Source organism: Trachemys scripta, chromosome 14 (assembly GCF_013100865.1).
Source record: "Trachemys scripta elegans isolate TJP31775 chromosome 14, CAS_Tse_1.0, whole genome shotgun sequence".
NCBI lineage: Eukaryota > Metazoa > Chordata > Testudines > Emydidae > Trachemys > Trachemys scripta.
This window is the reverse complement of record NC_048311.1, coordinates 7,278,118-7,293,011: the sequence shown is the minus strand read 5'-3', so window position 1 is coordinate 7,293,011 and position 14,894 is coordinate 7,278,118. Positions and strand designations below refer to the sequence as shown.

The 14,894-nt window shown below is 45.4% G+C and overlaps 1 protein-coding gene across 2 annotated transcripts in view; it reads left to right on the top strand.

Annotated features, from left to right (window-relative positions):
• LOC117887170 (zinc finger protein RFP-like) overlaps nt 1-12,799 on the top strand; it is a 32,827-nt gene extending 20,028 nt beyond the window's left edge. The window contains exons 5-7 of one of the 2 annotated variants that reach the window (XM_034789495.1): nt 1,561-1,673; nt 3,907-3,957; nt 10,692-12,799. In XM_034789495.1, the coding sequence (XP_034645386.1) occupies nt 1,561-1,673; nt 3,907-3,957; nt 10,692-11,227 (700 nt within the window). In that variant the 3' untranslated portion in view covers nt 11,228-12,799. The remainder of the gene's footprint in view (nt 1-1,560; nt 1,674-3,906; nt 3,958-10,691) is intronic. The other variant, XM_034789496.1, reaches the window with a different exon arrangement.
• The last annotated feature ends 2,095 nt before the right edge of the window (nt 12,800-14,894 follow it).

The window sequence follows — 14,894 nt, the reverse complement described above, 5'->3', positions numbered from 1 at the left end:
TGGAAAGCATAATCCCAACTATACATATAAAATGATGGGGTCTAAATTAACTGTTACCACTTAAGAAAGAGATTTTGGAGTCATTGTGCTTAGTTCTATGAAAACATCCACTCAACGTGCAGCGACAATCAAAAAAGCGAACAGAATGCTGGGAATAATTAAGAAAGGGATAGAAAATAGGACAGAAAATATCATGTTACTTCTATATAAATCCATGGTACACCCACATCTTGAATACTGCCTGCAGATGTGGTCACCCCATCTCAATAAAGATATATTGGAATTGGAAAAGGTTCAGAAAAGGGCAACAAAAATTATTAGGGGTATGGAATGGCTTCCGTAAGAGGAGAGATTAATAAGATTGGGACTTTTCAGCTTGGAAAAGAGACGGCTAAGGGGAGATATGATTGAGGTCTATAAAATCATGACTGGTGTAGAGAAAGTAGATAAGGAAGTGTTATGAGAAGTAGTAAACAACACAAGAATTAGGGGTCACCAAATGAAATTAATAGGCAGCAGGTTTAAAACAAATAAAAGGAAGTATTTCTTCACACAATGCACAGTCAACCTGTGGAACTCCTTGCCAGAGGATGTTGTGAAGGCCAAGACCATAACAGTGTTCAAAAAAGAACTAGATAAATTCATGGAGGATAGGTCCATCAATGGCTATTAGCCAGGATGGGCAGGAATGGTGTCTCTAGCCTCTGTTTGCCAGAATGAGTGACAGGATGGATCACTTGATGATTATCTGTTCTGTTCATTCCTTCTGGGGACCTGGCATTGGCCACTGTCAGAAGACAGGATACTAGATGGACCTTTGGTCTGACCCAGCAGGGCCGTTCTTATGTCCTAACCACTTGCTGCAGCACCCTCTGGCTTGGTCCTCAGCACCCTTAGTTCCAGCACCTATGTACATAAGTAAATTCCTTTCACAATCAATACACACTTACACATCTTTTTAACCCCTCCCCCCACACACACATACGTACCCTAATACTACACTATAATTATAACTGGCATGCTTCTGCTGCTGCTTCTTCAGGTGTGCTGCTAGAGAGGACACTCTGCTGCTGCTTTCTTCTTCAGGCCTCCTTCTCTGCTCCCCTTCACTCTCGTCCACTCTTCACTTAACTTTTCTCTCTACTCCCATCTGCTGCTCACTGACACGCTGCCTTTTATACTGTCCTGTCAGAACTTCCTAGATGCTATTGCTAATATGTTTCTGTCAGATCTTTACTGGACATGCTCACTACCAACATTTCAAACATTCCACGCATGCTCACTGCTAGTTCTATTTTTAGCCTGCAGCCATTGTTTACCTCAGATTTATGATGATCTGCTGACCTTTCCCCTACTTCGGTTTTCCCACCAATTCTATGTTGTTTACCACAGCTGACCTTTCCTCTACTTTTGAAGCACCATGTGAGCTGCAGCTTCCAATGATGGAGTGACTCTTGCTTATTCAAAATGGAGTCCAGGAATACAAAATGGAGTCTTGGGGAATTTCTGTTCATTCTCAGAAAAGAAAGAAAACAGAGAATGTTTTTTTCCCCCATCTAGGTGTGAGAAGTCGTTTCAGAAACCAGTGGCTGTGCCAAAGGACCTGGGAAAGAGACTCAGCGTCTCTTCTCAACAAAATGTTTGTTTACAGGAGTCTCTGAAGAAATTCAAAGGTAATTAAGTTATCTGGGTTCATGCTATAGTTATGATACATGAGGATGTGCTTCTGTGACTGTGGAAGGAGATGGACTCTGGCTTATTAGTTCACAACTTGTTAGAGCTAGATGTCTTTGTGGGTGGGGTGGATAGGGCTGAGGGATTATGCAAAATCTTCAGGCCTCCACTTGGATTGTCTCAGACCCAACACTAGGTGTCAAAATTTGCCACTCAGAATTTCAGACACACAAAATCACCAGAAGTTTTAGAAAATGTTGAATTTAGCCTCCCTGGCTGGGATTTTCAAAGGGACCTAAGGGAATTAGGCACCCATCTCTCACTGACTTTCAATGGGAATTGGTCACAAATGGCCTCAGCCCTTTTGAAAATCCCTGAGCCTTACCTAAAGTTTCTCCATCTTTAAAAAGGGGGAAATAATGGCCAACCTACCCTGTTGTGATAGTTAGTGAATACCCCCAGTGCTTTGAGATCCTTGGAGGAAGGGAGATGGAGAGGTGCAAGATATTATATTTGGGATGATGATTTCATTTTAGTTTGGCCTCACTGGAAAAATCTCTCCATTCCAATCTACCTTTCATTCTGCATTCTTTTCCTTCTGTCTGTCTCTCCATATTACAGCACTGTTACATGCAGTATTGCTGTAGCTGTGTCGGTCCCAGGATATTAAAGAGACAGGGTGGGTGAGGTAATATCTTTTATGGGACCAACTCCGATTGATGAGAGAGACAAGCTTTCAAGCTACACAGAGCTGAAGAAGACCTCTGAGTAAGCTCAAAAGCTTCTCTCTCTCAAGCACAGTTACATTAATTAACAGTAGGAATATTACCAAAGTCAAGACAACATGAAATCACCTTTTTCCAATCCTTCCTTCCTTCCTCTAGAGACCCTGCTCTCTATGACCAAATGCAGGAAAAGGGTGAGGGCTAGATTCACAGAAGGACTTAGGGGTCTAACTGCCATTTTAGGCACCTAAATCCCAGCATCAGGCCCCACTGGGATTCACAAAGCCCCCACTCAGCTGCAACGAAACCTTGTAGGAGCCTAAAATCACTCATCACCTCTATTTCTGTAGTAAAATAGGCGCTTGTGTTTCTGCCTCTGTGCACACTCACGGCAGTCCCAGTCTAGCTGTCTGGACACCTAAGCCCCAGAGAGATACATGAATTGGGGAATGGAAGGCGTTCCTCCTAACTCACCTACGGGGCCTAATCTGATGCATGCTCTGAGCACTTACTGGATCAGGCCCTGTAGGGGAACTTACCCAAAATAACAGGCCATAGGGAAGGAGAACCTCCCTTATAACCTATAGCTCTGTGATTACGGTACTCACCTGGGATGTGGGAGACCCCCAATGCAAATCCCCTGGCTGCCAGAGGGGGAGAAGGGATTCCAACAAGGGTCTAATATACTCCCTCAGTCTTCCCTGTTGAAGCTGATCCACAGCATATAAATCATAGAGCAGGGGGACTGGCTTATGGACCTCCCAGGTGGGTGCTCTAGCCACCCAACTACAGAGACAGTCTCATGATTCTCTCTGTCTCTGGCCCAATGGATCTTTATTGATTATCCCCAGTGAAACCTCTCCCACAGGAGAGCATGAGGGGACCCTGAATCAGAATATCCTACAGCCCAGAGAGTAGGGCACACCCTGAGAGATGGGAGATCCCATTTCAAATCCCTGCTCCCTGTCCGGCACAGAGTTGACTTGAACCAGGGGTCTCCCAAAGGCCAGGTAAGTGCTCTAACCATGGAGCTAAAAGTTATGAGGCAGGAGGGTTTCCTTCCCCCTCCCACACCCTGGGATTCTTGCAAAAAATGGCATAGGTGCCTAACACCCAGAGAGGGTTCACAGCTGAGAATCCCAAGAAGAGGGAGGCACCTACACTGCTACCCAGACTCAGTTGCTGTCGTCGCCGAACTGCCTGAGACGGACGGGGCTTAGCACACCCCCACACCTTGGCATTTCCCACCGGCAGGCATAAGCAGGGAGTCGCCTAGTGTGCTGGATTTTGTGAATCCCATCCCAAGGCACATCTCTCTCCCCATTTATGGTATAGGGAGGCTGGCACCTGACTTGGGCTTTGTGAATCACCCTGATTTTCTAGGTGCCTACGCATTAGGTGTCACGATGCTGAGCGTCACCTTGTCTAAGCTTCTTTGTGAATCCAGCACTAAGTTTCCTACCAGAGAAGAGGATATCACCTCTCTTCTGATCTTTTCTTTCTCTAGAGTCCCTGCCCTATCAACTGAGCTTTCTGATATCAAAGGCAGAGAAAGAGGGTAAGTTTTCATGATGATATTTTCCTACAACAATTATTTTTTATTAAAATCTCAGTATTAATTTTTAGAAGAAGTCTCTGAATTCAAACAAGAGAGTTTTTCACCAATATACAGTCCTGGATTCGAAGCCTAGAAGGGATCATTAGATCATCTAGTCCAACCTCCTGCAGAACTCAGGCCAGAGTTTCACATTGGGTTTGGCAATCCCATATATTTATACTGAAATATAAAATAAGCGAGGGCAGATTCTCTCCCCTTTATGTTGCTCTAGTGTTGCAAAGGGCAGTATTGCCAACATTCAGAAATCAGAGTCAAGCCCTTGAAAATCACGAAACTGGCTTGAAAATCATGAGATATTCTAATAAATAGCATATTGTGGATTATTTTTGTTGGCTTTCTGATTTGGAGCCTTGTATTGATCTCAAGGGCCAAAATAGTTAAATTCTTTCATTGTCCAGTATTAAAACAGTGATAAGGGGGGAGGGATAGCTCAGTAGTTTGAGCATTGGCCTGCTAAGCCCAGGGTTGTGAGTTCAATCCTTATAGGAGCCACTTAGGGATATGGGGCAAAATCAGTACTTGGTCCTGCTAGTGAAGGCAGGGGGCTGGACTCAATGACCTTTCAAGGTCCCTTCCAGTTCTAGGAGATAGGATATTTATGGGGCGCGGGGGTCCTGCAGAGGAATTGGTTTTACTCAGTTCTTTGGCAAACACCCAAAATAATTAATTCTAAAGTTGAAAGTTTACTGCTCAAACACAAGAAAGAAAAGAGATTAAACAAGCATTTATATTGAAACTGGAATTGAGGGATTATGCAAAACAGTCACTGAAATCAATCAAAACCTCTAAAGTCTCTTTCCTTTTCATGGCAAAATATCAGTCTCTGATTTGCAAAATAATCTTTCTTTGATGAAAAGGAAAGGCTTAATTTTGCTTTCAGTCTGTTGTGTGTAGGGTAGTCACTTCTGTTTTTAACAGACAGACACAAGGTGGAGGAGAAACAGGATAGGAAAAAGGTGGGGAAATACAGGTTTTGCTGCTGTTGCTGGAACTGTGAATGGCTGGTCAATTACAAATGGATGGTTTGGCTGGCAGGTAGACCATGGCAGCTATTGCTTGGACACGTCGTCAGGGACATCATCTGGTTGATTCTTTTCTCCTTGGATAGGGGAGGAATATGGTCATCCCATTTCACTGTGTTGATGTTGTGCAGCTGATTTCAAGATCTGATGAAAAGCTGAGAGTGAGAGAGAGGATAGGAGCAGGGAAGGGGGGCAGAAAGTAACACAGCAGGAAGAAAGACAGTACAGGAACTGACATACCTCTGTGATACTGGTAATTAGGTGTCCTCACTGATGGGCTGAGGACTGGATGTCATGACGACTTTTCAGGACTCACAGGTGAAAACAAGGCTCCTTAAATAAAAGCAAGGCTTAATGGCCTCCCTCTAGGGAAAAAAGTCTTTTGGTCTGATCTGGTCCTTCTGTCTTGGGGTTGAGCGAAATGAGATGAGCTGGGATGCTAGGTGGGATGGGAGATGAGATTTTTTTTTTCCAAAGTCTCTTTTTAAGAATTCCAGAAAGGGGAAAAGTGGCTGGCATATTTCATCCATCATCACTTTGTCCAATAAGGCCTAATACCCATCACACAAATTTTGGTCCATTAATTTCTGGTTCCACATCTTTTGTTTTTACCAGGCACGATTTTAACAGTCTTTGAACTATATCAGCAGGGTCTTTTTGTTTGGACTAATCCAGTCTCTGTCTGGTTTTCTTGCATTTGTTCATAATACCCTTTCCTGAAAATAACTTGACCTACTTTCTATGGTTAATTCTGAAGCAGGCAAAAATTATTGTGACATCTTATGAACGTGCATATACTATTTACAATTGAACGTAGAATAAATGTTTAGGTTCAATAATCACAACAGCCTTTAGGGTGCATTCAGGTCACATTTTGCTGCTTCTCTCTGCAATTATACTGACTAGAAAATTGTTCTTTTTTTATTTTTTAAATGAAAGACAAGCTTCGCTGCCCAAAAGCATCATTGACACAGAGTTCAACTTGATCATCAGTGCCTCATACTCTTCCAGAACATGCAATGAACCCAAACTTCAACCTCTGAAAACTGGGAAATAAAGAGTTAAGGAAGTGTCTCCCACTAGCTCCTATGCTCTAGTTTCCCTTCCACTCTGGTGCAGGTTTCCTAACCTTTTTCTCTGAGGCCAACTTGTGCAGCTGAAATAGGCACTGCAGCCCATCACCCCTGACCCCTGCTGTCTCCCCGGGCTTCACACCCATCCCTCATTGCCCCCAGGCTGCCTGCCCCCAGTGCCTGAAGCTCCCTGCCGCAGCCAGGGGTGAGGCCTATTGCCAACTGCCACTCCACAAATGTATGCAGTATCCTCCCAAAATATCAACCCTGGTGGACCACTGGGACTGTGTCATGAACCACCTTTGGGCTGTGGCCCACAGTTTAGGAACCCCTGCTCTAGAGAGCCACAGACTGGCAGGGGAAGGTCTTTTACTGGGTAGGTGGAGAAAGGACCCTGATTGCAACCTCCACTTCCCAGCCATTGACCAGAACTCTGACTACTGCCTTCCTCCATAGAGATCCCATATCCGCTTCCCTCTGCAACAAATCCTTCAAGGAAAACCCCCAAATCAACATTGTAAAATAATACCCCAGGCACATATAGAACCCCAAACACGCAGTGACTATCTGCTCTCTGTTCTGGGGAAGGAGGAAATGCTCTGAGGCCTGGAGCCCCTTTCTGGTGTGTTTGAGAATCTCCAGGAGTCTTACTAGCCCCTCTGGAATCAATGGGGAAATCAGGAGGCAGGCCTGACCCCTTCGCCTGGTCCTCACCAGACTAGCTACCACATTGTTAAGTGTGACTAGTGCAAACACAATGTAGTACCTTTCAAATGCATTAGCTGGTGGGTCAACTGTAGAATGATGTGTTTTCAATGAGGACCTATTTTCCTAGTCTGGACATGCCTAGAGTTCAAGGAGCATTGTCTCTCCCTGTGGAGTAGGATGTGCTTCCTGTAGTACTGGGAACTGTACATTTAAGGGAAGTTGGAGCACAGAGAGAGGAAGTGCCTGAGGTCATACAGCAAGTCAATGGCAGAGCGAGGAATAGAACCCAGGAGTCCTGGCTTCTAACCAAGCTGCTGTAACTTCTAGACCATGTTCCCTCCCCAAAATTACTATAATGCACAAGCTTTGGATGACCTTTACACATCCCCTGGTGGGGACATTTAGCGCCACCAGGAAGCCTAATTACCATTGCGCCAGAGAGCCAGGTGTCTCTCCAGCAGTGTTGCTCACTCCTTTCTCCTGGTCTGAGTGGATGGAGTAGTTCTCACCTCACGTGCCTTCCTCTCGGCCTGGGGACTTTCTACCAGAGATACAGGGGTAATAGGGCAGGGTGGAAATGTGTGAAAAGCTGAAGTTGGTGTCCCTTTACTTCCTCTGCCTAGTGTCTGCCACCGCCCCTGCTCTGTTCTGCTGCTGAGTGTGGAGCACCCCCAGGGGAAGCAGGGAGAAGGATCAGGGGAGAAGGCAGAGATTCTTCTGTCACAGGATTGGTACTATGGCCCTAGCTTTCGAACAGTCTCTGGGAGGAACCCTTTAAGTGTGCCAGTCCCCTTAAGGGTCCCACTATTCCTCTAAGGTAAACCACGCAGCTTCACTGCCTTGAGGCTGCACTGCCTTGCACTCCTTCTTCACACAGTGAGCTCTGTTCACTAAGATACACCTGGAGGGAGACTTGTACAATCCTAAGGAGCAATGCACCTCTGCAAGCATCTGCAGTGATCCTCAGTCAGCATTGCCAAACAGGTTTATTAGTCAACTGGACCACAGCACAGGAAACTTTTGGTTAGTGTAGAGAAATGAAGATTACAGCTGTGACGGGTTCAGTCAGAGAGATCCCCTTGGAACTGTCACCTGATGTGCTTAAATTACCTCTAAGCTCATTTTCCCTGCCAGCTTGGGACTCCAGAACCCTGTTTTGTTGAGCCAGACATGCTAACCTGTTGCAACACAGACCCAGGGTCTGGTCCATGCCCCCATAGCTACAGACTTAACTGAAAACAGCTCAGCAGGTTACTTATCTCCAGCACCCAGACACCCAGTTCCCAATGGGATCCAAACCCAAAATACATCCGTTTTACTCTGTATAAAGCTTATACAGGCTAAACTCCTAAATTGTCCGTCCTCTATAACACTGATAGAGAGAGATGCACAGCTGTTTGCTCCCCCAGGTATTAATCACTTACTCTGGGTTCACTAATAAACAAAAGTGATTTTATTAAGTATAAAAAGTAGGATTTAAGTGGTTTCAAGTAATAACAGACAGAACAAAATAAGTTACCAAGCAAAATAAAGCAAAAACATGCAAATCTAAGCCTAATACATTAAGAAACTGATTACAGGTAATATCTAACCCTCAGAGATGTTCCAATAAGCTTCTTTCACAGACTAGACTCCTTCCTAGTCTGGGCCCAATCCTTTCCCCTGGTACAGTCCTTGTTAGTTCCAGCAGACATCTTAGGTGGAAAGCAGGGGTTCTCTCATGACTGGGAGCCCCCTTTGTTCTGTTCCACCCACTTTTTATAGCTTTGGCAAAGGTGGGAATCTTTTGTCTCTCTGGATCCCCACCCCTCCTTCTAAATGGAAAAGTACCAGATTTAAGATGGATTCCAGTATCGCGTGACATGGTCACATGTCCTGTGAGACCTCATTCTTCATTACCCAGGGCTGGCCCACAGGTACACAGGAAGGCTTGCAGGTAAATAAACTCATTCACAACCAATTGTCCTAGTCAATGGGAGCCGTCAAGATTCTAAGCCACTATTAATGGCCCACACTTTGCATAATTACACTAGGACCTCAGAGTTATACTTAAAGTCAGGCTTGACAAAGCCCTGGCTGGGATGATTTAGTTGGGAATTGGTCCTGCTTTGAGCAGGGGGTTGGACTAGATGACATCCTGAGGTCCCTTCCAACCCTGATATTCTATGATTCATATTTCTAGCTTCCAATACAAGAATGATACATACATACAAATAGGAGGAATATATTCAGTATGCTATAACCTTTGTTATGATACCGTACAAGAGACCTTTTTGCATAAAGCATATATTCCAGTTACATCATATTCACACTCATAAGCATGTTTCCATAAAATATATGGAGTGCAACATCACAACAGCATCGTCCATTCTGGGTAGCCAGAGCCCAGCCAAGCTCTGGTGAACCCCATTGTTCAAGCTCTGTCTCCCTGTCCATTTGATTTCCTTTCTTAGACTCCCAAGTGTGCCACAGACTGCTTCCTGCAGCCAACACTTAACTTCCACCTCACACCCTTGCCCCAATCCTTTGTTCCTGAGCTAGGGACATGCGGCTCAGCCTCCCTACTGAGAGGTGGGGAAGTCCATCGCTCTCTGGGTTGTTGGTTGCTAGGTGTCCATGTCTGGGCAATTGGATTTGCCGTTGTCTTCTCAGGAGTTTCATTGATATGGGACCTCAGGCCCCAGAGAGCTAGGTGACACTTACACCTATAGCTTAGCCTCCCACAAGAGCAAACAGTCCCTTTTCACCCACTAAGTAACTATGCAGCAAATAGAGGAAACTGAGGCACATATGGGCATCATAAAAATATTACAAAAATTCCCACTTCGTCACACCCTCTCAACAGTACCTCCTAGATGCCTGGAGGTAACGACAGTGAATTTCCTAGTCAGCTACAGCCAACAGGCAGCTCCCCAAGACTGACTATCAGAGTGCCCCAGGCAGCACGAGGCAACTGGGGAGCATGAGAAATGGTCCTAGCTTCCCCCAGGGCTGAGCTCTGCCTGTAAGGGCCTGTCTTCACTGCAGTGTGAACCCGGGGGGTCAGCACCCAGGTTAGCCTGGGCTGGCTGTGAGGAGCCATGCTGCTGACCCTGACTTGAGTTACCGTGTTCTCACTGGTGCTGCTCTCCCCCATGTCAGCCGCTAGGAATTCTGGGAGCACATCCCATGGCTGATTGTGTCACCATAAGCTGAGCTATTGTGCAATTCTTTCCTAGTGAGTCGTAGGACCCAGTGTCTGTCTTTCACAGGGGAATTGTGGGAAAGCAATGGAGGACTATTTCCCCCATGTCTGATTGGCAGGGACCTTGGAGGTCTTTCACCTTCTTCTGCAGCATGTGGGTGCAGGTCTTGCCAGGATTATCTGGGGGTATCTCACTTAATCATTTCCTTGCACTGTGGGGGCCTCGGGCACTGGTGCACCTCGGTGCCTTCTGTTTTCTGCCTGTGGCACATCATAGTCCAGTCTGCTGTGGGCTGTGGTACTTTGGGCTAGTGTTGGTTGTTGGGTTAGGTGTGTGGGTGCTGGGTGGGGTTGGTGGCTTGTGATATACAGAGGGTCAGACTAGATGACCTGGTAGTCCCTTCTGGCCTCAGACTCTCTGGCTCAGCGCTGGAGCGGTTTAGCCTGTGCCCTCGCTGCAAGGTGGGCAGGCACCAGCCCGAGTGAAAGTAGAACCCAGGCTGTAACTCAGCTCCCCATCCAAGCCAGCTGGCCTGGGTGGAAAGCACCACTGAACTCAGGTGTGGGGTTTATGTATCTGGACAGGAAGCGCATTAGGGTCAGCAGCCGAGTAAGAGCCTGGGTTACCTCTGCAGTGAGAACAGACCTTAACACTCTTCTCCTCTCTCTCTCTCTCCTCTCTTGTAGTGCAGGCCACTCTGGATCCAGACCTGGCAAATCCCTGTTCTGTCATGTCCACAGATGAGAGTGTGATACACGAATACCAACACACAGAATTTCTGGAGAAACAGAACAGGTTTTACCCTGCTCCCTGTGTGCTGGGCTCTAAGGGCTTCACCTCAGGGAGATGTTACTGGGAAGTGGAGGTGGGGAACAAAAATCAGTGGGTATTGGGCATTGCCAAACTGCCTGTGATAGATCAGGGAGTGATAAGCCCTATGCCAGGGGAGGGGGTCTGGGCTTTGGAGCATACAACGAATAAGTACTGGGCCCTCACCTCCCCTAAGTCTCCTCTGGACCTACTTTCTGGCCCCAGTAAAATTGGGGTTTATCTAGATTATGAAGGGGAGAAAGTTACATTTTATGAGGTTACTTTTTCTGGAAGAGAGCCAATCTTTACTTTCACAGCCTCTTTCACTGGGAAAATCATCCCCTTCTTTGGGAGGCGGCATGTAGAATTTCAGAGTAGAAACAGACTTGATCCCTGGTATGCATACCATTAAGACCATGACAGAGGAATGGGTATCCCTCAATATGAGATACCTTAAGTACAGCAAAGACATGGAAAATATATAAATTATAGCTATCACACATTGCCATTACAGTCTTGCCAGCCCCAAGCATTCAAAAATGATGTGTCAGGCCCCCTAAAATCATGAGATTGGTTTTAAAATCTTTTTTTAATATTGAGTTATTTTTCTTTGCCTTCTGGTTTCCGAGCTTTCAGGGTGTTCTTGTTTCCAGTGTTCAAGCATTTCTACTACGGCTGTCAATTAATCGTAGTTAAGGCATGCGATTAACTCAAAACAAATTAACACTTTTTTTTTTAAAGGAGCATCAATTGCACATCTCTGGAGACGGGACTCGGCCGTGGCCAGGCAGGGAGGGAGTCACCAGCTGGGTGAGGGGGGCCACTATCTAGGGCGCTATGCTCAGGACAGCACTGCTGCAAGCCTCTGGGGTAGGGTTGCCCCTCCTCCCGCCACCCTGCTCCACTGCTGCTCACACCTCCTCTCCACTCCTCATAGAGCTGCTCTTGGGTAAGCTGCTCCGGACCAGGAGCCTGTCTCCTGTCTGCTGCGCAGAGCTGGGGAGCTGATGTTAGGGTGTCCTCCTCCCCCCACCCGTATACCCAGTCGCCCCTGAGCTAGGTCGGGGAACAGGGGCAGCCTGTCTGCTGCTGGCTCAGGAGTGAGTGCTGCCCACAGCAGCTGCAGCTATCTGAACAAGTGTTCAGGCTCCTGAGTACCCTGCTTAAAGAGACAGAGTGATGACACACTCAGGCATGCACACACTCCCCCCAACACACAAACTCTCTCACACACAATCCCCCAATACACACATTTTGTGCACACATACTCTGTCATGCATACACACTCCCCCAACACACACACACTCTCATGCACAATCTCTCTCACATACTCCCCCCAACACACACACTTGTATTATTATTGTTGTTTTTGTTGTTGTTACTTCTTGGTACTTCCTGTTGAAATGTGTAAGGCACATATATTCTATGTAATTTTATTCTTTCAAAGTTCATTAAGGATTACAGTGCTGTTATTTCAGTTTTTTGACTGATCTATGCATTTCATAAATTTCTCTATTATGATTAAATTTAATTAATTGAGAAGTGAGTTCTAAAATGCCTAACCTGTCCTGCCCTGGCTGCAGTAATTATCTTTACTTTTATTACCACACTGTGCTTTGTCACTCATTATTTAAAATGGTACAATCAAATAATAGCATCCTTCTAGAATGTAAATTTAGCTTGTACTCACCTTAGCAGTGCCAGTCTAAAAAAAGTTATCTAAACAAACACAACTTTAGACACTGTGCGGATGAAGGTCGCTTATTTTCAAATGGTATTTTTAGTTATATCTGTAAAATAACTTAAAATTCATACAAAAATAAATGTGGTTCCAAGTCTGATACTAATAGTAATGATGGAGTCAAATATTAGTGAGTCACGTACATGATTGTGATCTGCAAACATAAATGCCAAAATAATTTTTAAAAAAATTCCTGTTCTTAATAAAAGAAAAATATCTTAATCATGTATGTTAAAATTAAGTAAATCCATTTTTAGTGGAGTGAAAAACAATTGACTAAAATAGAGTAGATAATGGCAGTAACACAGTGTGTCTGTTAGAGAAAGTAAGCAGATTTTCTTTGTCTCTACTAAAGATAGTGTACAAAATATCAAATGTGTGTTTCTGAGATCTGTGTTAAGGCTCCAGAACCAGTACCTCAAGGTTTAGGATTGGGAATATCTTGCTGTATTATCTCCTGATTGTTCTAAATGTACATATAAACTTAAATGTGGCTTTAATTGGAGTTTGTATATTTATTTTCCTTCTTTCTATAGGAATTGTGTACAATGCTTCTGTCAGCTAATTTCTGTTATCTGCAAAAAATAAAAAAATAAAAACCCTAGAGTTTTCAGGTGCCTAAATATCCCCTAAATCACAGTTCAAGTTGCCTCCCACCCCTCAAAATCAGAAATGGCACCCCTGGTGAGCCAGGAGTGGCCAGAGGGCTGCAGGATGGCCGTGGGGTCCAGCAAGATGCAGCCCCCATGCGACAGCACAGAGCCCGCCGAGAGCCATCAGGCAGAGGGCCAAGCACCACAAGCTGCAGCAACAGTGTAGAAGTACGGGTGGCAGTACACCATATACAATGCCACCCTTACTTCTGTGCTGCTGCTGGCGGTGGTATTGCCTTCAGAGCTGGGTGCCCGGCCAGTGCTTAATATGTGCTGGGGCTGAGCTCTGGCATCTCTTTCAATACAAATTAAGCACTGGGAGGAGCAGGAGAACCCAGAGGTGATGGGGGTTGGGGAGCCCATGGGGGCAATGAGGGGGTGGGGCACCCACAGGGGCCGGGGCACCCAAATACAAGTTCACCCAGGGCGCCATTTTTCCTTAAAGCATAGGCCAAATCCAAAACTGAAAACCAAAGCCACCCCCACCCCCCAATGGAGGCCATCACCTCCTGATACTTAGCCACTAGAGGGGCCATTGGGGGTGTCAGCCAGTTAAGAAGGCGAAAAATCTACTAGCCTCCAGGTCTTGCCATCACTTTTCAGGACTGGCCAGAGAGCAGCATTATTGGGGCTTGGCTGTTCCACTAAAATTCCTAGGCTTAAAAGCCCATCAATTATATTTTTCTAGGATAGCTTTTGCCTTTCTTGGATACCTGTATTGCTTTGGGGGTGGGGGATCAGGGCCTGTAACTAAGATTTTTTTCCTTAATTTTACCACATTTTATTTTATTTAAGGCCCACACCTTCCAGTGTTCTTTTGAAATTGCCAGATTTTCTGGAGTCCATGTGGACCACTTTCTCTCTTTATATGCCTTAAGGGCAGCTATCTGGTAGCTTGATGACATCCTTACTGGTTCCCGGGATGTGCCAAGAGGCTTTTCCCACAAAACCTTGTTAGCAAAATAAACTAGCACTCTTAATTTTCTTCAGACATTAATTCCCAAGAACCCTTCTCCTCCCAGATTCATTAAGCCAGATTGCCCATTTCTCCTTCTTTTTTTCAAACACCAAATGCAGAATGTTTTTGCAAAAGGGAGCAACATTTTGTGCCTCACTGAACCCCTGTAAGGTTTTAAATCCTGCCAGAGGGCCAAACAGGTTCTTATCAAGGAGTAAGTGGCACCTGTTTTTAATAACAAATTCTGTCCAAACACCCCTCCTTCAAATTCACATAAATCAAGAACCTCACTCACCCATTGTTGTCCAAATGTGCAACTGTTGGGGGAGCTGGGGGCGCCCGGCCTCCCTACAGGGAGGCAACTGGCAGCGGTAGCAGTGCACTCGGAGTTTTCCCTGCATGCTCAGCCAGACTTAACAAAAATTCCAGGGTGGACAAGCCTTAAAAGCTGTCTTCAAATCTTTGACTCAATCCTTTTTCTTTTTTGCTCTTTTTTCCCCCCCAATTTTAATGGGGGGCAAATGGCTTTAAACAAAGTTGCTTTATGCAGACCCAAACTTTTTAATTTTGGGGCCCAATTCTTCTTTTGTTAATTTACTGCTTTTTAAAAAACTGCTTCCAAGCACTAAGTAGTTATTGCCTGGCAACCATATTTTGAAAGACAGTAAATACTTTTGGGGGAGGGGGAGAAGAAGCAGAGAGAAAGGGGAAGGGAGAGAAGTGGAGG